Source organism: Triticum urartu, chromosome 4A, assembly GCF_056163025.1.
Source record: "Triticum urartu cultivar PI428250 chromosome 4A, HENAU_Tu73, whole genome shotgun sequence".
Taxonomy (NCBI): domain Eukaryota; kingdom Viridiplantae; phylum Streptophyta; class Magnoliopsida; order Poales; family Poaceae; genus Triticum; species Triticum urartu.
Genome location: NC_141876.1, coordinates 341,210,678 through 341,234,797, shown reverse-complemented (window position 1 = coordinate 341,234,797; position 24,120 = coordinate 341,210,678). Strand labels below are relative to the sequence as shown.

The 24,120-nt window shown below is 44.3% G+C and overlaps 1 protein-coding gene across 9 annotated transcripts; it reads left to right on the top strand.

Annotated features, from left to right (window-relative positions):
• The first annotated feature begins 19,310 nt into the window (after positions 1–19,310).
• On the top strand, positions 19,311–23,901 carry LOC125551388 (serine/arginine-rich splicing factor SR30). Of its 9 annotated transcripts, none has more exons than XR_007302497.2 (16): positions 19,311–19,468; positions 19,674–19,769; positions 20,123–20,188; positions 20,310–20,384; positions 20,471–20,591; positions 20,679–20,725; positions 20,818–20,875; positions 21,552–21,601; positions 21,843–21,899; positions 21,973–22,058; positions 22,138–22,230; positions 22,672–22,768; positions 22,854–22,925; positions 23,179–23,212; positions 23,351–23,437; positions 23,515–23,901. XR_007302497.2 is itself a non-coding variant. In XM_048714605.2 (14 exons), exons 2-14 carry the CDS (start codon positions 19,683–19,685, stop codon positions 23,527–23,529), a joined length of 876 nt encoding a protein of 291 aa, XP_048570562.2. In that variant the 5' UTR covers positions 19,311–19,468; positions 19,674–19,682; the 3' UTR covers positions 23,530–23,901. The 9 variants fall into 9 exon arrangements, 2 of the variants coding, with proteins under 2 accessions (XP_048570562.2, XP_048570560.2); XR_007302498.2 differs by having other exon boundaries at positions 22,854–23,092; positions 23,351–23,443; XR_015601078.1 differs by having other exon boundaries at positions 22,556–22,768; positions 22,854–23,092; positions 23,351–23,443.
• Positions 23,902–24,120: the final 219 nt, after the last annotated feature.

Here is a 24,120-nt window from a genome sequence, read left to right as displayed (position 1 = left end):
TCATAAACGCGACGTAATCGGAACCAACCGGAAGAAGCAACACCGGAAAGAAGCACACAACATAGTAAACAACCAACACACGAACATGGTATGATATGCGGGATGCGGTATGTGATGCATATGCATGATTTGGAAAGGAATGATTGAACCTGGCCTCAACTTGTAAAAACAAGAGTGCCGCTGGAAAGGTGAGGTGATTTCAGTCGAAATCGATATAAAGATCACCGGAATCGGATGCACGGTTTGGAAATGGCAAGTAAAACAAATATGGCACTGGTCTGTGATCAACAGCAAGTAGCCTTCTAAATGCATCAAGATAGATATGCTACAGCACTCAAACATGGCAACAAAATATATGGCAGGGATCCACTCATGATGCTTGACAAAAGATGAACACTGAGCTATGGCTAATTCACTCATTAGTAAGCTCAAACAAGCATGGCAAAAGTGCAAATGATTACTGGTTTCAGACTTGGTGAAATAACACAAGTCTGGAATCTATCATCAGGAAGCAATCTTTAGGACATGAAAACTACATGCTACAGGAACATAACATGGCAAAGCAAGGCATGGCATGAAGCTACTCAAAACATATAACAAAAGTCCCTTAGTGACCATGAGCCAAAAGGGATCAGAACATACAATTGCAAGCATGTGAACATAGCAAAAACATAAACAGATTCAAACTTAGTGAAAAACCGGAGCATGCAAAAAGTTAACAAGTAGGCATGTTTACGAGCTCGATGTACTCACTACAGAGCATGGCATGACAAACTAAGCATACACCCATCAAGAAGACATGACATAGAAGCTAGACATGGCAAGAATAACATCATAGCATGCACGGATCAATAGCAACATCCTCGGCAAAATCGCTAAACATATCAACAATCTGCCAGGATCATTTTATAGCAAAAGTAGAGCTCGATTGACTCAAGCTAGGGTGCTCCATAAATGCAAACAAAGACATGGATGGATAGAGCACCACAATAATAACAAAACATCCTTACTGATCATCCTCAAAAGAGGCACGGGTCACTAGGAAACAACATGAACATATGGCATAACAACAAAATCAGGACAAGGACTTAGTGAAATTCTAAGTCCCTGAAATCAGCATCATCGGGTAAGCTACTTTGCATGCTTGTGCTAGTCACCACAAATATCACAAAAATACATGGCAAGCACCTCTGTAAAGATAACATGGCATTCTACAAAACACATGTAGAGCTCAGGATCATAGCATGCACACATTAATCGGCAAAAATGACAAAAGGCCATTTGCTGAAACAGATCTGACATATTCCTCACATAGACCTCTTCCAACAGCATTTCGGGCATCAAGATGAGCTCAAATGAAAATGATGCAATGAGATGAAATGATGTACTCGTCGAGACGAACATTTTGATATGCTACATGTGCAAAACGGAGCTACGGATGCAAAGTTATGACATGATGAACATGGCCACATGAATCTGGAAACTTCGGGAAAGAAAAAAATGAAACAATTGAAAACCGAGAGCTTGATGAGCCTCCGTGAAAGTCAACGCGTGATGGAGGGATCCGGGATGGAGCGGATCGGGACGCGGGGAGGCCGTCTGGTTCGATGCGTTGGTGGATCTGGTCCCTATCCTGGGGACCTCGCCGGAGAAGAAGAAGATGGCCGGAGCGACGAGGCCGGGGATCGCCGGAGTAGCAGGGAGGAAGGGGCGGCGACGGGGACGGCACTCCGGCGGGCGGTGACGCACGGCGGCGCGGGCAGTGACCCGTGACGAGGCGGCGGAGGCGGCAGCCGGCTCAGGCCGCGCGGGACGCGGTGGCGGCGTCGCGCGGTGGTGCGGGTCGGCGATGGGAGGAGCACGCGACGCGGCGGCGGAGACATCGGCGGGCGGCGGCGTGGGACTCCACGCGGCGCGGGAGGCGACGGCGCGACGAACCAGGCCGGGGGGCGGATCTGGGCCTCCCGGGCCCGCGCGGGCGCGGTGGAGAGAGAAGCCCGGCGATGGTGATGTGGCGGCGGCGGATTGGCTAGAGGCGGCGGCGGAGCTGAGGTGGCGGCGCGCGATTGGTCGGAGCGACGTGTCCAGCGGACATGTCCGGCGCGGTTGGACATGTCCGGCGGCGCGAGGAGGAAGAGGCTAGGGTTTGATCTGCGCGGAATTTTCGGAGGAGAGCACATATATATAGGTAGAGGGAGCTAGGAGAGTCCAAATGAGGTGCAGTTTTCGGCCACACAATCGTGATTGAACGCTCTAGATGATGGAACAAGTTTAGGTGGGTTTTGGGCCACTTTGGAGGGGTGTTGGGCTGCAACACACACGAGGCCTTTTCAGTCCCTCGGTTAACCGTAGGAGTATCAAACAAAGTCCAAATGGTACGAAACTTGATAGGCGGTCTACCGATAGTAAACCAAGGCCGCATGACAAGTCTCTGTCCAATCCGAGAACGTTTAACACCCGCACACGAAAAGAGGTAGAAAGGGACACCAGATGACATAGGAGCGCCGGATTGCAAAACGAACAACGGGGAAAATGCTCGGATGCATGAGACGAACATGTATGCAAATGAAATGCACATGATGACATGATATGCAATGCATGGCATGCAAGCAATGACAAGGAAACAACAACGAATAACTGGAAGACACCTGGCACATCGGTCTCAGGGCATTACAAAGCGGAACTGCCCTAAGTATTTGGCGGATAAGAAGGATGGCAAGGTGAACAAAGGTATATATGATATACATGTTATTGATGTGTACCTTACTAGAGCTCGCAGTAGCACCTGGGTATTTGATACTGGTTCTGTTGCTAATATTTGCAACTCGAAACAGGGACTACGGATTAAGCGAAGACTGGCTAACGACGAGGTGACGATGCGCGTGGGAAATGGTTCCAAAGTCGATATGATCGCCGTCGGCACGCTACCTCTACGTCTACCTTCGGGATTAGTTTTAGACCAAAATAATTGTTATTTGGTGCCAGCGCTAAGCATGAACATTATATCTGGATCTTGTTTGATGCAAGACAGATATTCATTTAAATCTGAGAATAATGGTTGTTCTATTTATATGAGTAATATCTTTTATGGTCATGCACCCTTGAAGAGTGGCCTATTTGTGTTGAATCTCGATAGTAGTGATACACATATTCATAATGTTGAAGCCAAAAGATGCAGAGTTGATAATGATAGTGCAACTTATTTGTGGCACTGCCGTTTGGGTCATATTGGTGTAAAGCGCATGAAGAAACTCCATACTGATGGACTTCTGGAATCACTTGATTATGAATCACTTGGTACTTGTGAACCATGCCTCATGGGCAAGATGACTAAAACCCCGTTCTCCAGAATAATGGAGCGAGCAACAGACTTGTTGGAAATCATACATACTGATGTATGTGGTCCGATGAATATTGAGGCTCGCGGCGGGTATCGTTATTTTCTCACCTTCACAGATGATTTAAGCAGATATGGGTATATCTACTTAATGAAACATAAGTATGAAACATTTCAAAAGTTCAAAGAATTTCAAAGTGAAGTGGAAAATCATCGTAACAAGAAAATAAAGTTTCTACGATTTGATCATGGAGGAGAATATTTGAGTTACGAGTTTGGTCTACATTTGAAACAATGTGGAATAGTTTCGCCACTCACGCCACCCGGAACACCACAGCGTAATGGTGTGTCCGAACGTCATAATCGTACTTTACTAGATATGGTGCGATCTATGATGTCTCTTACTGATTTACCGCTATCATTTTGGGGTTATGCTTTAGAGACGGCTGCATTCACATTAAATAGGGCACCATCGAAATCCGTAGAGACGACACCTTATGAATTGTGGTTTGGCAAGAAACCAAAGTTGTCATTTCTTAAAGTTTGGGGCTGTGATGCTTATGTGAAAAAAACTTCAACCTGATAAGCTCAAACCCAAATCGGAGAAATGTGTCTTCATAGGATACCCAAAGGAGACTGTTGGGTACACCTTCTATCACAGATCCGAAGGCAAGACATTTGTTGCTAAGAATGGATCCTTTCTAGAGAAGGAGTTTCTCTCGAAAGAAGTGAGTGGGAGGAAAGTAGAACTTGATGAGGTAACTGTACCTGCTCCCTTATTGGAGAGTAGTTCATCACAGAAACTGGTTCCTGTGACACCTACACCAATTAGTGAGGAAGCTAATGATGATGATCATGAAACTTCAGATCAAGTTACTACTGAACCTCGTAGGTCAACCAGAGTAAGATCCGCACCAGAGTGGTACGGTAATCCTGTTCTGGAGGTCATGTTACTTGACCATGATGAACCTACGAACTATGAGGAAGCGATGATGAGCCCAGATTCCACAAAATGGCTTGAAGCCATGAAATCTGAGATGGGATCCATGTATGAGAACAAAGTGTGGACTTTGGTTGACTTGCCCGATGATCGGCAAGCCATCGAGAATAAATGGATCTTCAAGAAGAAGACTGACGCTGACGGTAATGTTACTGTCTACAAAGCTCGACTTGTTGTAAAAGGTTTTCGACAAGTTCAAGGAGTTGACTGCGATGAGACCTTCTCACCCATAGCGATGCTTAAGTCCGTCTGAATCATGTTAGCAATTGCCGCATTTTATGATTATGAAATTTGGCAAATGGATGTAAAGACTGGATTCCTGAATGGATTTCTGGAAGAACAGTTGTATATAATGCAATCTGGAGGTTTTATCGGTCCAAAGGGTACTAACAAAGTGTGCAAACTCCAGCGATCCATTTATGGACTGGTGCAAGCCTCTCGGAGTTGGAATAAACGTTTTGATAGTGTGATCAAAGCATATGGTTTTATACAGACTTTTGGAGAAGCCTGTATTTACAAGAAAGTGAGTGGGAGCTCTTTAGCATTTCTAATATTATATGTGGATGACATATTGTTGATTGGAAATGATATAGAATTTCTGGATAGCATAAAAGGATACTTGAATAAGAATTTTTCAATGAAAGACCTCGGTGAAGCTGCTTATATATTGGGCATCAAGATTTATAGAGATAGATCAAGACGCTCAATTGGACTTTCACAAAGCACATACCTTGATAAAGTTTTGAAGAAGTTAAAAATGGATCAAGCTAAGAAAGGGTTTTTGCCTGTGTTACAAGGTGTGAAGTTGAGTAAGACTCAATGCCCGACCACTGCAGAAGATAGAGAGAAAATGAAAAGTGTTCCCTATGCTTCAGCCATAGGCTCTATCATGTATGCAATGTCGTGTACCAGAACTGATGTGTGCCTTGATATTAGTTTAGCAGAGAGGTACCAAAGTAATCCAGGAGTGGATCACTGGACAATGGTCAAGAACATCCTGAAATACCTAAAAAGGACTAAGGATATGTTTCTCGTTTATGGAGCTCACAAAGAGCTCATCGTAAATGGTTACGTCGATGCAAGCTTTGACATTGATCCGGATGATTCTAAATCGCAGACCGGATACGTGTTTATATTGAACGGTGGAGCTGTCAGTTGGAGCAGTTCTAAACAAGGCGTCGTGGCGGGATCTACGTGTGAAGCAGAGTACATAGCTACTTTGGAAGCAGCAAATGAAGGAGTGTGGACGAAGGAGTTCATATCCGATCTAGGTGTCATACCTAGTGCATCAGGTCCAATGAAAATCTTTTGGGACAATACTGGTGCAATTTCCTTGGCAAAGGAATCCAGATTTCACAAGAGAACCAAGCACATCAAGAGACGCTTCAATTCCATCTGGGATCAAGTCCAGGTGGGAGACATAGAGATATGCAAGATACATATGGATCTGAATGTTGCAGACCCGCTGACTAAGCCTCTTCCACGTGCAAAACATGATCAGCACCAAGACTCCATGGGTGTTAGAATCATTACTGTGTAATCTATATTATTGACTCTAGTGCAAGTGGGAGACTGAAGGAAATATTCCCTAGAGGCAACAATAAAGTTATTATTTATTTCCTTATTTCATGATAAATGTTTATTATTCATGCTAGAATTGTATTAACCGAAAACATAATACATGTGTGAATACATAGACAAACATAGTGTCACTAGTATGCCTGTACTTGACTAGCTCATTGATCAAAGATGGTTAAGTTTCCTAGCCATAGACATGAGTTGTTATTTGATCAACGGGATCACATCATTAGGAGAATGATGTGATTGACTTGACCCATTTCATTAGCTTAGCACTTGATCGTTTTAGTTTACTGCTATTGCTTTCTTCATGACTTATACATGTTCCTATGACTATGAGATTATGCAACTCCCCAATACCGGAGGAACACTTTGTGTGCTACCAAATGTCACAACGTGTCCAGCTCGATGACTAACTACGCATGCCTTACAACACAAGTCATACATACATGGCGGTTCATCCTCCCGGGCCTTAAGTCTCTTCTGGGTCTTGGGCCATCAATGGGCTCATATGATCCGCCATCTTCATTGGTAAACCGCCGGTGGTATGACCCGACCCATCCTGGGCGGTTCATACCCAATAGTCATATCCCCAACAGTCGAGCACGCACGCGTGCGTGACGCCGAATTTTACTACCAGCTCGTCAAGTGCGTTTCCCGCTTAGAAGCCTAAGCTTCGGTGGACCATGCCGGCATGGAAAGGGCCAATGCGCACGAGCAACGTGCCCTATCGCACCTCTGGCAAGTCAGAGGCGAGGAGGAGGATGTCGGTGCAGGCATTTAGCGTGTACCGTAGATGGTGGCCGAGATCGTCTAGTTAGCTAGGAGTAAGTCAGTACTAGTACACTAGAGTATTAGTGGGAGTAGATAGTTAACTTGGCAATGATGGTTATCAACGTGGAAGTTCAGTACTCTATATCTGGCCAGACCTGTTACTTTGCTCTTATGTTAAACTTTCCATGTGAACTTATGGAATGGGCTGTTATTTTTTAAATGGCTTGTATTTGTCCGCCACGGGTTTAAAGGCTGACTTCTGGGCCTACTAGGTTAACGCGTACACAATCAGGAGATGATTGTATCTGGAGAGGATGACAGAAGGGACCCACTAGGATCATGGCAGTACGCAAGCAAGTGCCTCCTTATTTCAAGCCAGAAAAATGGTTCCTCCTAATGGGTTTCTGACATCTGGGTCCCATGCCATTGTCAACATAGTCAATAAACGAGAGAATTGCACAACGAGCGGCTGACACGAGGGACCCAGTAGCTTGCCTAGTTTTTTTGAGGGAAGTAGCTGAAGGAAATATGCCCTAGAGGCAATAATATAGTTATTATTTATTTCCTTATTTCATGATAAATGTTTATTATTCATGCTAGAATTGTATTAACCGGAAACATAATACATGTGTGAATACATAGACAAACATAGTGTCACTAGTATGCCTCTACTTGACTAGCTCATTGATTAAAGATGGTTAATTTTCCTAGCCATAGACATGAGTTGTTATTTGATCAATGGGATCACATCATTAGGAGAATGATGTGATTGACTTGACCCATTTCGTTAGCTTAGCACTTGATCGTTTTAGTTTACTGCTATTCCTTTCTTCATGACTTATACATGTTCCTATGACTATGAGATTATGCAACTCCCGAATACCGGAGGAACACTTTCTGTGCTACCAAATGTCACAACGTAACTGGGTGATTATAAAGGTGCTCTACAGGTGTCTCCGATGGTGTTCGTGGAGTTGTCATAGATCAAGAATAGGATTTGGCACTCCGATTGTTAGAGAGGTATCTTCGGGCCCTCTCGGTAATGCACATCACTATAAGCCTTGCAAGCAATGTGACTAATGAGTTAGTTGCAGGATGTTACATTACAGAACGAGTAAAGAGACTTGCCAGTAACGAGATTGAACTAGGTATTGAAATACCGACGATCGAATCTCGGGCAAGTAACATACCGATGACAAAGGGAACAACGTAAGTTGTTATGCGGTTTGACCGATAAAGATCTTCGTAGAATATGTAGGAACCAATATGAGCATCCAGGTTCCGCTATTGGTTATTGACCGGAGATGTGTCTCGATCATGTCTACATAGTTCTCGAACCCGTAGGGTCCGCACGCTTAAAGTTCTGTGACGATCGATATTATGAGTTTTTGTGTTTTGATGTACCGAAGGTAGTTAGAAGTCCCGAATATGATCATGGACATGACAAGGAGTCTCGAAATGGTCGAGGCGTAAAGATCGATATATTGGATGACTATGTTCGGATACCAGAAAGGTTTCGGGAGGTTTCGGACATTTACCGGAGTACCGAGGGGTTACCGGAACCCCCTGGGGAGTATGTTGGGCCTAATGGGCCTTAGTGGGAGAAGAGGAGGGGCGGCCATGGGCAGCTGCGCGCCCCCTCCCTTCTAGTCGAATTGGGCAAGGAGGGGGCGGCGCCCCCCTGTGGGAGTAGGACTCCTCCCTTGGCGCGCCCTCCTCCTTGGTCGACCGCCTCCCCCCTAGCTCCTTTATATGCGGGGGCAGGGGCACCCCATAGACACAACAATTGATCTGTTAATCTCTTAGCCGTGTGCGGTGCCCCCCTCCACCATAATCCACCTCGGTTATATCGTAGTGGTGCTTAGGCGAAGCCCTGCGACGGTAGCTTCATCAACATCGTCACCACGTCATCGTGCTGATGAAACTCTTCCCCGAGCTCTACTGGATCATGAGTTCGCAGGACGTCACCGAGCTGAACATGTGCTGAATGCAGAGGTGTCGTACGTTCGGTGATGAGGATCGGTCGATCATGAAGACATACGACTACATCAACCGCGTTGTTATAACGCTTCCGCTTAACGGTCTACGAGGGTCCATGGACGACACTCTCCCCTCTCGTTGCTATGCATCACCATGATCTTGCGTGTGCGTGGGAATTTTTTTGAAATTACTATGTTCCCCAATAGTAGCTTGCCCAGTCATCTTTGTTTCTGAGACGGAAGCAGGGTGTCAATTGGGCTGTGCGAGGCACTTTGGCCTGTCTAGCCATCCTTTTTTTATGTTTACCACAAGACCAGCCCAAGTAGTTTTTTTTCTTTCTGAAAATGGCCAGCCCAGTTTTTTTTGTTCTTTTGCAGAATACCCAACCGAGGCCTACTTGCTTTGTCAGCCCTGATGGGCTGCAAATCTTTCAAGACAAGAAAATGGGCTATTAGTAATATGAAATGGGCTATACATTTTTAAAACAAATCAAACTGGCAATTAGTTTCAAATTTCTTTTTTTCCATTTTTCCATTTTAAATTCCATTGATTTTTATGCGTGGACAATTATTTGGATTTTATATTGATATGAACTTATTTTTCAAATTAGTTTGAATGTGACTTGAAATGTCGGGATTAAAAATAGTTAACCGCACCGAAATATGCAAAATTTCGTATAATTTTTAACCATGGCCACAATATGGGCTGTAATGCTAACGAAAAGAAGATGGGCTCCAAAAAATCCTTAAGAACTAACGAATGGGCTGCAAATTATTAGAAATAATGGCAGATGGGTTGTATGATGTTTTCCACACATTTGAGGCTAACTTGTGCGCCTACTATAGGTTGACGCGTACGCTTTCCTAAAAAAAGGTTAACACACACGCAACGCTGTGTCAACTTAGTCAACACACGAGAGCAGTGACTGCTGGATGTCCATCCAACAGCCGCCGTGCTTCTTCAATCTCTGCTCTTCCTGCTCCAGCCGCTCAAACAAGCACCGGCGGGACTACCTGCTCCCAGCTCTCGCGGCTGGCTGTGCTGCTGCGTAGGCCACACCGCCCCACCGTACTCCCATCGCTGGCCTAGCCATCCCTCTACTCACCCACACCTGTTGTTATTCTCCGGCGACGGCAGACGAACCAGTAAACCCTCGTACTCCCCTCTGTGTGGGAAACAACTACCAAGTCTTCCCTGGCTACGTGTCGTTCCCTTCCTAGGCCTCGCCATTGTCCACCGCCCTGGTGCTCTCGGTGCGGCGTGGTCAACGTGGTCAACAAACAACATTCATCGGAAGTGGACTGTACGTGGAGAGGCTGACAGCTGGGTCCACGGCCGCACGCAAGGAAATGCCTCCTTATTACGTGCAAAATAATGATTCCTCCACCTGACAGCTGGGACCCATCGGAAGGGCCTCTGTATTTCGCGAAAAAAGCGTCACCCTCGCTGTCAGCTCGGACCCACCAGCTATATCTTTGCACGCAAGGAAGTGCCTCCTTATTACGCACAAAAAATGAATACCCCCCTGCTAGCTGGGACCCACCGTAGTGGGAGGCTGACTTGTGGGCCTACTAAGTTGACGGGGACGGAGGGCTTTGTCAACTTAGTCAATTTGAACGATTCTAGCTCTAGTGACCGAACGATGTCCATCCAACGGCCGTAGTGCTTCTTCAACCTCTGGTCTTCTTGCTCCAGCCACCTAAACCAACGTCGATCGTGCCGCGTGCTCCTACCTCCTGTGGCCGGATGTGCTGCCGCGGAGGCCTCACCGCCCCTACTACTCCCACCGCTGGCCAGGCCATCCCTCTACTCACCCACATCCCATGTTATTCTGCGTTGACGGCGGCCTCACACCACAGCCAAACCAGTGAACCCTTGTACTCTTCTCCGTGTGGGCATCCACTGCCGCGTCTTCCCCGGCTCCACGTCGTCCCCTTCCTAGGCCTCACCGTCGTCCACCGCCTTGGTGCTCTCGGTGCGGCGTGGTCAATGTGGTCAAGGAACGACTTCCATCGGAAGAGTACTGTACGTGGAGAGGCTGCTAGCTGGGTCCACGACCGCAATAAGGAAGTGCCTCCTTATTACGCGCAAAATAATGTTTCCTCCACCTGACAGTAGGGACCCACCGGATGGGCCACCGTATTTCATGAAAAAAATGTTTCCCCCTGACTGCTGGGACCCACCAGCTACATCTTCGCACGCAAGGAAGTGCCTCCTTATCCTCCCTGATAGTCGGGACCCACCTGGTCGAAGCGTACGTAGCGTTGTCATTCTAGTCGCGAACGTGTATGTACATACTGGTCGACCGGTCTGTCTGTAGGCTGCAGCGATGAACCGTGGCCGAGTAAAAAAAGGACACGTGTCGTAGTAGAGGCGCGCACGTAGCATGTACACATACGTACAACCAGGGTGCAATAAAGTAAATACGGCCACGTACGTACATACAGGCGGGGTCTTGAATGCTACTCGCGCATACGTACGGCCAGGGCTCGTGTACATGGAGAGGCAGCGACGACGTCCTATTCATCGGCAGCCAACTGGCTGGGTCGGAACGGAGAAACTGCGTCGTCATGTTCATCAGGAGGCAACGGAACACATGATGTTCATCGGGAGCCAACCGTCTTGGACGGAACAGCCGATCAAAACAAGGCCTGGCGTATCGCAGAACGGAGGAAACCGCCTTCTGTTCGACCGGCCACGATCGAAACAGGATCCTGATCATCAGGAGGGGTCTGTCATACCGCAAAATGGAGGAAACGGACTTGTGTTCGAGTGCCTACAGTCGAAACGGGGTCCTGTTGATCGGGAGGGGTGTGGCGTACCACAAAACGGAGGAAACGGACTTGTGTTGGAGCGCTACGGTCGAAATGAGGGTCCTGTTCATCAGGAGGGGTGTGGCGTACCGCAAAACGGGACTCCACGGGCTACTATTCATCTCCACCGTCGACTGCCTCCATGGGCTATTGTTCATCCACTGTCGATATCCTCTAGCCTCCACCTGCGACTGCTCATCCATGGAGTCTCCCCTCCTGCCTCCACCAGCTACTGTTCATCCACGAGATCCTGTTCACCCAGCCTCCACCGCTCCTCCACCGGCTACTGTTCAACCAACCCTCTCCACGGGCTCCTATTCAGCCACTCCACCATGAGCTACTGTTCATCCAACCCTCCACCGGCTATTGTTCAACCAGCCCTCCACGGGGTCCTGTTCATCCAGCGGCAACAACCTCTATTACCACGGGGTCCTGTTCATCCAACCCCCACCGGGAACTATTCATCCAAACCCCAACAACGCTCACTGTTCATCAAGAGGAAGCAGGTTCGACTGGCTTCAGTTAGCAGCAGTAGCGAAGGAATCGCTCGATCGGGTTCAGTAACGCGTAGCCTGCAGTGCAATCGCTCGGGTTCAGTAGGCGAATGCCTCGCTCGGGTTCAGTTAGAGCCCAACGCCTTGCACCCACGTGCATACGTGTACGAGAGAACCGCGCATCGCTCGGCCCCCGACCACTCACCGTAAGCGGGAACTCCCCAATATTTTCCTCGCCCTCGCTTCTACCATGGTTTTTTCTGTCATGGACGGCCCAAAGAATGTCATGCAGCTGCGTCTCCGGCCTGCCCAGGAGGAAAAGCCCATTTTCTGTCATGAATTTTTGTCATAGAAGTAGGAGCCCACCACATCTATGATGATACCGGGTTTTGTCACAATTATCGTCATAGAAGTGTCATAAGCATGACAGGAAAAAATTTTGTTCGGCCCAAAATGTCACAGATGTGTCATTTTTTGTAGTGATATCTAGGGTAGGTAGATTTGTGATTATCGCTTCATCATTTTTTTGATACTTAATTGTTTTCCTGTCTACAGTCAGGTTACTTCTTAAGATAGCATGTTCATAATTTTTTGTTTCACAAAGAATCACCTCAATCTTGCGTCCTTCATTCCCATTTTTGTTTTTCATGATTTAGTTAGTGCTTTTGTATTAACAAGCCTATAAAATCTTCTCTGTTCTCTCACTTAAAGGTATTTGTCAACAAAATACAGTAATGTGTGTGCCATTTTTCGAATCATAGGTTCTTTATTGCGATGGCAATTCACAACAAATCCAACCTAAGGCAATGTCTAACAACAGTATTCAACGAGCATTGCTAGATAGCTGATAACCCCAATGTTGGTGTGCTCCAAAGAAAGCCGTCAGAAGGACGAAACGGGTTTGAAGATACCGGTCGCCTCCCAGAACAGATACCGACCAAAAACCTGAAGAAAACGGCTCATTGCTTCCACCCAAGGAGTTGTGGATCAGAGGTGGTTTTTCATCTGTACGTATTTCAATCTTCGTTGCTGCTCATGGAGCAAAAAGGCAAAGAAAAAGGCATGTTTCATTGATCATGTAACTAGGCTTTCATTGGATATTGCTACCTGGCTAATTAACACGCTTCTTCACTGACTTTCACAGTGACATAGATTTAGATTCCTTTGTTGAAAGTCTAGAAGGAGAGTTTTGTTTTGTTTTAAAAATTGTGTCCAACAGTTAGATCTATACATGGTCTTCTAAGCATCCATGTTATCACATATACTATCTCTTATTTATGGTACTAAATTCAAGATAATTTTTGTAGTTTATCTTATGAATGTTACCCAAATATTCAACACTATATATTTTCACCTTTGTTCCTTTGCAAGTCTAAAATGAGAGGATATAATCAATTCCTTTTTCTCTGAAGTTTCCCAATGTAAATCCTTTGCTTTTGAGAAAGTAACAAAGCATGCCAACTGATGAAGGTAACTGAACCTAGGTCTGCCTTTTACACTTCTCCTCTTTCACCAAAAATTTTCTCCCATGAATGGTTCATTGTAGCAAACAGATCTGCAGTACCAACTAGCTTTGAACTTCATAGTTGATGATAGTATGCATTTGTGTTACAGTGCTTAGTGTGCCAACATTCTAGGCAGTAAAAAAGGGTAATTCATGTAGTGATGGTAATTGAGCTTCCAGGGCAGCAATCATGATTCCAAACCGCTCTATGGGAAGTGGGAACCATAATTTTTTGTGCCAAGGGATCTACTTTCTGTTGCACCTGCCTGCAACCATGCCACATCACAATATTCTAATATGACATGGTAATTTAAAATTTTGTATCCATGCTAATTTTTTAACATCTGAGCCATTCAGATTGCTATAGTACAGACACCAAATTTGCATCATGAGTAAACTTTCCACATGTAGGACATCCTCAATCCATGCTCACAAATTAAGCAAGATGGCAGTACTGCATTAACAATATTTTCTTATATGTATGTCAATTCTCAAGTTTCTGCCACATAAATCACAAAGCCACTCTTAATATAGAAGTACTTAAAGTGCCATGCATGAGTAAGAGCAAATTATGCTAAGTATAACAACATGCAAGTCATGTTAATTTATTTACACACACATGAGACGCTCAAACTATGAGGGATGCCCCCAAAGTCCATCAGATGCAAATATGAGAAACTGGACACTATAGAGGGTCCTGGTTGAACTCTTATTTTCTTTAGATATGAATCAACAATTTAGCAGTATCCTGCAACATACAAGAAACAGAAAGCAGTCAGCAATCTTCGCATGGGGCTTGGAAAAAATATGACATGATTGAAGCAAGAAATATCATCAGTTTTTTTACTCATTCATAAGAAAGCTAAACATGTCATGTATGGTCATCTTATCATGGAGAGTGAATGGCAGCGAGTAACTTAACACGAGTACTCGTTATGTATTTCTTAGTATCCATGCCATGGGAAATAAAAAATATGTCAAGGAAGACAATGCACGCACTCTAACAATGCACAACCGCCAATTATTCTCACGCTCCTCAGTGGCTAATAAATATAGCAGTGATGACAAAGTAATCCATCAAATCGTATAAACGGGATATCTCTCACCCACAAGCATATGATTATGGCATCATGCTTATTGTTTTTTTATTTTTTGTCAAGGACAAACATGGAGAGGAGTACAAGAATAACTTTAAGGTGAAGAAACAAAAGGTACATTTTGCTCACATGGATGCAAGTAATCACAAAATATACCATTGCATCAAAAGTACTCAAAGATACAGATGTTTCCCGGTGATAAAGGGCGCATCTGAATTACGCCTTTTACACGGCAATCATTGTGCTTAATAACAACATGTCTATCTTTTGGGAGTATTGACTGAGATTCTTTTCTCAATGATTCAAGGCTTAAATTATGCTCCGCTCATAGTTCGATGGACAAGAAAGGAGTTGAAAGAAGCTTATTCTCACAAGTCAGTAGACATGCCCACTAAATGATTCACCGACTGTAACTCTTGGGGAATGATTCACCGACATGAAACTTCGAGTACACTCAACATTTTCATCAAATTTTTGTTATAAGATGAATGGGGAATGATGATATGATTCTGTCAAAATTAATATTGGTATCATTAATCTATTTGTATCAAAGAATTTCACAAATCATATACGCGCATGTGGAAATAAGAAAACCATAGGTGGAGTTGATGGCGGAGCGTGGAGTGTCGTGTGCAAGAGAATAATGTATCTTTCCCTTCATTATTATTTCTAATATTTATGCACTGGACCATAAATCAGAAATTTGCTATGCTTGGAGAAGATATGAAGGGATAAAGTGAGCTAGATGGTCGGTGCATGTTGGGGAGGGAGGACACTGCTAGAGAACATGTTCTCGTACCTCGTCGACTGTTCCAAAACCTTCTATTCTCGTGGGAGCAAAGCCTGGCGCTGCAGTGACGTGAATCATGATCTGGCGGGGCTTGTTGGCTGGAGTCCGGTCGGGCCCATCTAGCTTCGACAGCTGAGCTACAGTAGGCGGCATGTGATTGTATTTTAGGTGAGATTTCTTGGCTTCAGGTGGTGCTCGTCCTGGGGCGGCGCATGGTGGCATTTTTGGTGAGATTTCTTGGCTTCAGGTGGTGGTCATCCTGGTTCCCTCATCGGTGTGCGGGCGGCCGCTGGGTGTATCTGAGCCGGCTGCCATGGTGGGGTTGTCCGGTGGGGAGGTTGGCTGGAGGGATGGGAGGCTTCGATGATGGTCGAGCCACTAGTCACTGATGGATACGATCCGCTCCTCCATCTCTCTTCGATGATGTGACGATGTTCGGGGCAGGATGGTCATTGGCAACTCTGTGTGTTGGGGACTGTCGGTCAGGCCAAAGCCGGGACCTTTTGATGATCCCGGGGTTGTGTGGTTGCAGGGCTGCGACCCTAGCGACAAGGGACACTGTGTTAGTGGGCGGAGCACACGTCTCAGTGCGGGCTGCCTGCCATGGCCACGTGGGGGCATGGTCGTTGGCGTTTAGCGTAGCATGGCGTTGGTGTTTGTAGCTGCTTGCATCTTGCGGTACCCTGGTTCAGCGGAGATGTGTGAGAGTTGGGGTGCATAACTTGTCCTTTTTTCTAGGCCGACAGGAGCAATGTCGGCGGGCGTCATTACCTTCTTGAAGGCTCCATCGTAGTCACTCTCTGTCCTTCGTGTTGCTCTGGGTGAAAACTTGATCCCCGGAATTGGGCATTGGCGTATCCTTCTTTTAGGCATCGCTTTTGAGTACATGTTTCGTCGATGTCCGGCTCACATTGAAGGTCTCAATGGACTCCAGCATTTCTTTTTGGTCCATTTGTAGTGTGTTTTGTGGTGGTATTCCTCGGCACCCTTGTATCTTACATTGGATATGTGTGTTGTGTATGGTGACAGCGTGTTGTATGCGGTTGCATGTATGTTGGTCGTTCCTTTATATAGAAAGAGGGGCGAGAGCATTTTTTAGTAAATTCATTTGTTGGCCCATGGCAACGCACGAGCAGTCTACTAGTGAATAGTAGTGCTCGAATTTGCCATCTCTGCACCGTCGGATTGGTTTCATCCAACGACCATCTTTCAAAGTTATTCACACACTATATACGAGTATAAATATATTCAGTCAAAAAAGGGAGCTCCTAGACGCACAGGGGGCGCCGCGACTGGGCCGACGCGCTCCAGGGCACCGAAGCTAGCTAGCGCGCAAGAAAAAGAATGAGGTGGATGGTGACGGCGTGTTGTATGCGGTTGCGTGTATGTTGGTCGTTCCTTTATATATAAAGAGGGGCGAGATCATTTTTTTAAGTAAATTCATTTGTTGGCCCGTGGCAACGCACGAGCAGTCTACTAGTGAACAGTAGTGCTCGGATTTGCCATCTCTGCACCGTCGGATTGGTTTCATTCAACGACCATCTTTTAAAGTTATTCACACACTATATATGAGTATAAATATATTCAGTCAAAAAAGGGAGCTCCTAGACGCACAGGGGGCGCCGCAACTGGGCCGGCGCACTCCAGGGCACCGAAGCTAGCTAGCGCGAAAGAAAAAGAATGAAGTGGATGGTGACGGCGTGTTGTATGCGGTTGCGTGTATGTTGGTCGTTCCTTTATATATAAAGAGGGGCGAGAGCATTTTTTAGTAAATTCATTTGTTGGCCCGTGGCAACACACGAGCAGTCTACTAGTGAACAGTAGTGCTCGGATTTGCCATCTCTGCACCGTCGGATTGGTTTCATCCAACGACCATCTTTCAAAATTATTCACACACTATATACGAGTATAAATATATTCAGTCAAAAAAGGGAGCTCCCAGACGCACAGGGGGCGCCGCGACTGGGCCGGCGCACTCCAGGGCACCGAAGCTAGCTAGCTAGCGCGAAAGAAAAAGAACGAGGTGAAGGAAGGGAATCAAACTCAAAGTTATTCACACACTATATACAAGTATAAATATATTCAGTCAAAAAAGGGAGCTCCTAAACGCACAGGGGGCGCCGCGACTGGGCCGGCGCACTCCAGGGCACCGAAGCTAGCTAGCTAGCGCGAAAGAAAAAGAACAAGATGAAGGAAGAGAATCGAACTCAAAGTTATTCACACACTATATACGAGTATAAATATATTCAGTCAAAAAAGGGAGCTCCTAGACGCACAGGGGGCGCCGCGACTGGGCCGACGCACTCCAGGGCACCGAAGCTAGCTAGCTAGCGCGAAAGAAAAAGAACAAGGTGAAGGAAGGGAATCGAACTCAAAGTTATTCACACACTATATACGAGTATAAATATATTTAGTCAAAAAAGGAAGCTCCTAGACGCACAGGGGGCGCCGCGACTAGGCCGGCGCACTCCAGGGTACCGAAGCTAGCTAGCCAAACAGCTACTATTGACATTTCGCATCGCAAAACGTACAAGAAGTGAGTATACCTGCGCATTCACTGTAGCACCTTGTTTGTTGTACCTTATGGATTTCTAAATAATTTGAAAATCTTATGAAAACACACATACAATTTTATGAAGAAAGGAAATGCGAATAAATTTGAATTTTTTATACATTTTTTTGTAAAACCCCAATGATTTTTGGAAATTCCAAAGATTTTTTCAAAACTCAGACTAAGTTTGAAAAGACGAACATTTTCTGAAATACGAATATTTTTTGTAAAATGGAACATTTTTAAAAATTCCCATACACATTTTGAATTGTGAAATTTTTTAGAAACATGAATAAATTTCAAATTCGTGAACAAAATTATAAAACCGCGAACATTTTTTGGATCTGTGAACAAATTCTGAAACTGCGAACATTTTTCAAGTTGTGAACAAATTTTGAAACATGAACAAATTTCAAAATCATGAAAAATTTATAACATTTTGACATTTTCGAATTCTGAACAAATTTTGAAACCATATTTTTTCTTATTGTTAACAAATTTTAAAACATGAATATATTTCAACTTCGTGAACAAAATTAGAACATTGTGAACATTTTTCGAATCTGCGAACAAATTTTGAAAACCGTGAACATTTTTGAATTGTGATTTTGGAACATGATCAAATTTCAAATTCATGAATAAAACTATAAAGTTGTGAACATTTTTTCATTAAACCGCGAACATTTTTTGAATTGTGAACAAATTTTCAAATATGATGACATTTCAAAATTCATGAACAAAATTATAAAATTACGAACATTTTTCAAATTGTGAACAAATATTAAACCCGTAAACTTTTTTTAATTGTGAACAAATTTTGAAACCATGAACAATTTTCAAATTATGCACAAACTTTGAAAAACCGTGATTTTTTTGAATTGTGCACAAATTTTAAATTAATAAAAAAGGAAATAGAAACAAAAGAAAAAAACAGGAAAAGGAAAATGAGAGAAAATAAAAGAAAAAACCGATTCAAGGAACCTTCTAGAAGTTTCCCAAAACCAGAAAAATCAGCTGGGAACCTCTAGAAGGTTCCGAGAACCGGGGGCGTTGGAACGGTTAAACGGGCCAGCCCTATGCGAAGCGCCGGCAGTTTGACGCAGCGAGCGGCAAATAGCATTTTTCCAAAAAAAAGAGCCTACTAGTGGGCGAATCTGGAGGCAGCAAAGCCAGCCCATACCGTGTGAAAAGTAGGCCCAAAGTGAACGCGGCTCCTCCCACGAACCCGCTGCGCACTTGTCTGTTGCCGTAGTACGTTCGGGCGATTTGATAATTTGCCACCCCTTACTTTCCCCTTTCACAATTTGCCACCCATTGTCTCAATGACGGGCGGGCCCGGGCCTCACCTGTCATTTTCAGGGGGGCAAATTATGAAAGGGGGAGGTAAGGGGTGGCAAATTATCAAATTTGCCATTACGTTGGGGTCCGAGTGGTCAGTGGTCATAAACCCTTCTCCCTCCTCAGCCTCCTCTTTCCCCCTCTCGAAAGACTGCGCGGCCGCGAAGCCAAACCCTAGCCTCCGCCCCCCCTCGAATCCGCATCGTCTTCAGGTACGACATTTCCTCCCAGTCTCCTACTGTCTTCTGTGCTAATCACTAGTATAGGTTTTATTGGGAGGTTCTTTGCTGTTCCGTTTGGATTGGGGAGACGGACCATGCTCTGTTTGGATTGGGGAGATGCGGGGGGAGACATATCTGTTCTTTTTTGTCCGTGTTGCTCGTAGGATCTGACTGACACGCCCTTCTTTGGTTGCAGCGGGGAGGGATGAGCAGGCGCTGGAGCAGGACGATCTATGTTGGCAACCTCCCTGGGGATATCCGGGAGAGGGAGGTGGAGGACCTCTTCTACAAGGTCTTGCAATTCATTTCTGTCATTATGTTGTAAAATAAGGAATTTGCGCTAAGCTCTCTGTTAAGCCATGTTCGCTAGATTCATCTCTGTGATGCGGTTATTCTTGTTCCCAAATTAAATTAGCAGTACGATTTGTGCAATTTAATGGGATGTAGAATATGGTACCGTTGTGCAAAAAGAAAGCAGAGACAGTAGAAGTACAGTTATTTGAGAAGGCTGATGCCTCATGTACCTTCCAACTTTCCTGAATCTCAAGTCAGGATCTGTGCTCCAGGATGTACTAGTTTTCTACTGCTGAATTTGCGTGTATGATTTTGTTCAAAGGTCTAATATTGTCAGCCTTGTTCATGTAGTATGGCCGTATTGTTGATATTGACCTGAAGGTTCCTCCAAGGCCGCCTGGCTATGCTTTTGTTGAGGTAATATACCACCTAATGCTCTTGATAGTGCTCAGTCTATTTTGTTCTCCTGTTGAGACATCATTGCTGTATTATACAACGTGGGCACAAACTGATGATAAGCTTATATATAACTTTGTAGTTTGAAGATCCTCGTGACGCCGAAGATGCCTGTGCTGGAAGGGATGGGTACAACTTTGATGGAAATCGTCTAAGAGTAACCACACTATAGTCTTAACAACTTACTCCATTCAAAGTCTCTAATTTCTCTGTGTAATGCCCACTTCTGTGTGGTGTGTGCAGGTTGAACCTGCTCATGGTGGGAGAGGTAGTGGTGGCCCCTCTCATGATCGTTCTAGCAGCTTTGGTGGTGGTGGTGGTGGTGGTGGACGCCGGGGTGTCTCCAGGCACACGGATTACCGTGGTATGGTTTTTTACAAATAATATTGAAAATGATGCTAAGTACCCAATCCTCTGCCAGCAATCTTAATCTCTGCAATATTGTGCACAGTTCTGGTTACTGGCCTGCCTTCTTCTGCATCCTGGCAAGATTTAAAGGTTTTATTATCATCTGCTCTTTCTTGATTTTAGCTGTAAAATGTTTTCTTTCATGTGAGCAAGTAATATTTGCCTGAATAATCTCTGCTCAGGACCATATGCGAAGGGCTGGTGATGTTTGTTTCGCAGAAGTGTATCGTGAAGGCGGCGGTAAGCCTGATTTTGAGCACACCTTTAGTTTAAACTAATTGACTTGCGTTGATTTAACACTCATCTAAACTATTAAGAAGCAGTGAACTATGTGCTTAATGTGATAACTCTGGAGCTATTTTTACAAAGGGAAAGTTCAGTCCCAGATCCATTCTGAAATTCCTATCTAACCCTCAACACACATCCGATCATTTACCACCACCTGTAAGAATAACTCCTCAAGCATGTGAAATCTGAATAGCTAAGAAAAAATTGAAGCAGAATTCCTATTACCAGCAAATGCATTCTACTAATAGGTTATTCAAGACATTTTTTTGTTCCGTTTGTCCAGAACCCAATGCTTAATCAAGTCTGACAAAACTAAGCACTCATATTACCTGAAATGGTCCACAACAAAATACCGTTTGTTTCTGTTTATATTTCTATAAGAAGAGGGTTTTCTTCATCAGGACCAGTGATTTGTTCCCTTTGTGCTTCTGTTGATGGCAGCAGCTCTTACTGTACTTTAAGGCACTTTCTGACTTTATGTGCATGTTATGCCATATTTCATTTGTGGCTTTATGCTTTGTATTTACTACCATGCCATTTTTCCTTTCCTTTATGCATATAGTACTCTGAAGCAATAATGATTCCTTGTATATTTATTGTCTTGACCTGTGTTTTTATATTGTTACAGGCACCATAGGAATTGTTGACTACACAAACTATGATGATATGAAATATGCTGTAAGTCTGTATTAATCTGTTTTATTGTATCCTCTCTAATTCATTTGTCTATTTGTATCAAGGTTTTCATCCAATGACCATTTCTGGTACTAATTTGGATGCCTGAAAATACCTAACTATTGCACTGTATAGGAATCTGTTATACTGTTACTGTGTTATACTAATTAGTAGTTCTTGTCGTTCTCTTTCTATGTTTTTTATTTCTAATTACACCGTCTTGGCTGTTGACTATCGCTTGCAGATAAAGAAACTGGATGACACTGAATTTAAGAATGCATTTTCTAAAGGTTATATAAGGGTAAGCACTTGCTTGAATCCTAGTCAGTCCTGGGAATCTGGTTCATGAGGCTAACCATATGCCTTCTCTGCAGGTGAAGGAATATGATGGCAAATGTGGGCGCTCCTACTCACGTAGCCGGAGCCCAAGTCGTAGCCGCAGCAAAAGCAGGAGCCCAAGGTTTATATATCGTATTATGATGGTGTCCTTTTTATTCTGTTTTATAAGTATCTTAGTTGTATGAAATTGTTATATGCAGCAAATCTCCCAGGGCCCGCTCAGCATCTAGGTCCAGATCAAGGTCTCGTTCTTCCCGTTCTCGTTCAGCATCAAAAGGACGTTCTCCATCAAGGTAATATACATTGATTGTAGTAGATTCCCAACCTCCAAAATTGTAGTACTCTACTACCCTTTCAGGTGTACAACATGATCTAGGCTTCCTGTCATATTTACTTGTATTCTACTCCCTTCGTCCCATAATATAAGAGCGTTTTCGACACTACACTAGTGTAGAAAGCGCTCTTATATTATGGGATGGAGGGAGTATATTTGTTGATTCATTTGCGAAGAAGCTTGTTAATTTGAAAACAATTGTGTACTAAAGAATGAGTTGTTCTGTCATTTCAGCCTATTGGCTGTAGTAGTAATGAAGTTCAGTTATTTGATTATTTTCCCAGACACCTTTGATAATGTTGGCACATGATAATTTCGGACTGCATGGGGATTTCCTTCTCAAGAACTCAGTTTATGCTACAAACGATATGAACTGCTTAGATTCTTGTGTTTTTTGAAGACCATTCTTCATTTTATCTGGGATTGTGCGGCGATCTGGGGATTGCACATTAGGATATTGAGGATGGAATTTGCTACAATTGTGTTGGTTGTATGAGGTATGCTCATTTATTGAGGGCTTCTATGGAAAGCTAAAATCACCCTATTTTTCTTACCTAATGTACTGTAACTGATTACCATCAGAGCTTGGGCATAGCACATTTTTTGGAATTCTGGACATAAGAGCCTTAAGGAATGACGATATGGATTATGATGGTACAGTGACTAGGAATTTGCTTGGGAGTCCAATGCATGAGGAATGAGTTTGCTTCCTACTTGTACTCTCCACATGGTTGTAGTTTGCATGCACTAATTGCATTCAGTACCAGATGTTTGCATTTCCTTGAGCTCTTTTCGCTTTCATTTGGTTAGTCCAATACCGGGTGAGGCATGAAGGCTTTTTTGACTCAAGCTGACATAAAGGTGCATTCTGGATATTGAATTCAGTTGTTTGTGGAACTTTTTGCAGATCACCAGCAAGATCCAAATCCCCAATAGCTTCTGTAAGTTTCTTTATGTTTCCTTATTATGTTGTTTCTACCCTATAATGTTTTTGGAGCTTTTGCAGATCACCAGTATTATGGATCTCTTTCATTTTTGTTTTTTACTTGTGTTGTTTCTACTCTAATGTTTGTTCCCAGCCGGCAAATGGTGTAGTGGCAAGTCCAGCGGCAAGCCTGAAGAAACGCAGTCCAAGCAGGAGTCCATCTCGGTCACGGTCACCTGATGTAAATGTTGTTCCTTGTCTACATGTCCCTTGAAGATCACGGCATGGCTGCTCTGACTAACTTGCCCACATTTTCAGGCGAAATCTGAATAGAAGCACTGCACCGGGGCAGATGAGGCGTGTGCTCCGGTCTAGATATTTGTTGTCCTCTATGCTTCTTGAGAATTACCTGGATGTCAGCAACTGTCCAATGAGTCTCCTTTATTGTGTGAACAATGTCAACTTGTATTGCTGAAGACATCGAACTAGCACTATCATATGCGATGCCTGCAGCCAGTCTTTCAGTCAACTTGTACTTTGTCTGTTACCCTTAAGTGGATGTATCTAGTACTAACTTGGAGTTAGACACATCCATTTGAGGAACAAGCTTGGGACAAGCTTTCGGATATAGGGAGTATTTCGTGGATTTTGTTCAAAAATCATGCAAGACGTTTGTGTATTCATGTTTCATGCTTTTTCTCACCAGTATTCCTGTTATCATCGTTTTACGGGCCAGTTCTTTTCGGCGATTCTCCCAGAATCGCCATCCTCCTCAGCTTCTTTCAGAATCGCCACTCCATATTTTATCCTATCTAGTTAAGGTTTAATTAGACAGGATTGTAAAAAACATATGAAGTGATGATTATGGGAGAAGCTGGGGAGGGGGGCGATTCTGGTAGAATCGCCCAAAAGAACTGGCCCTTA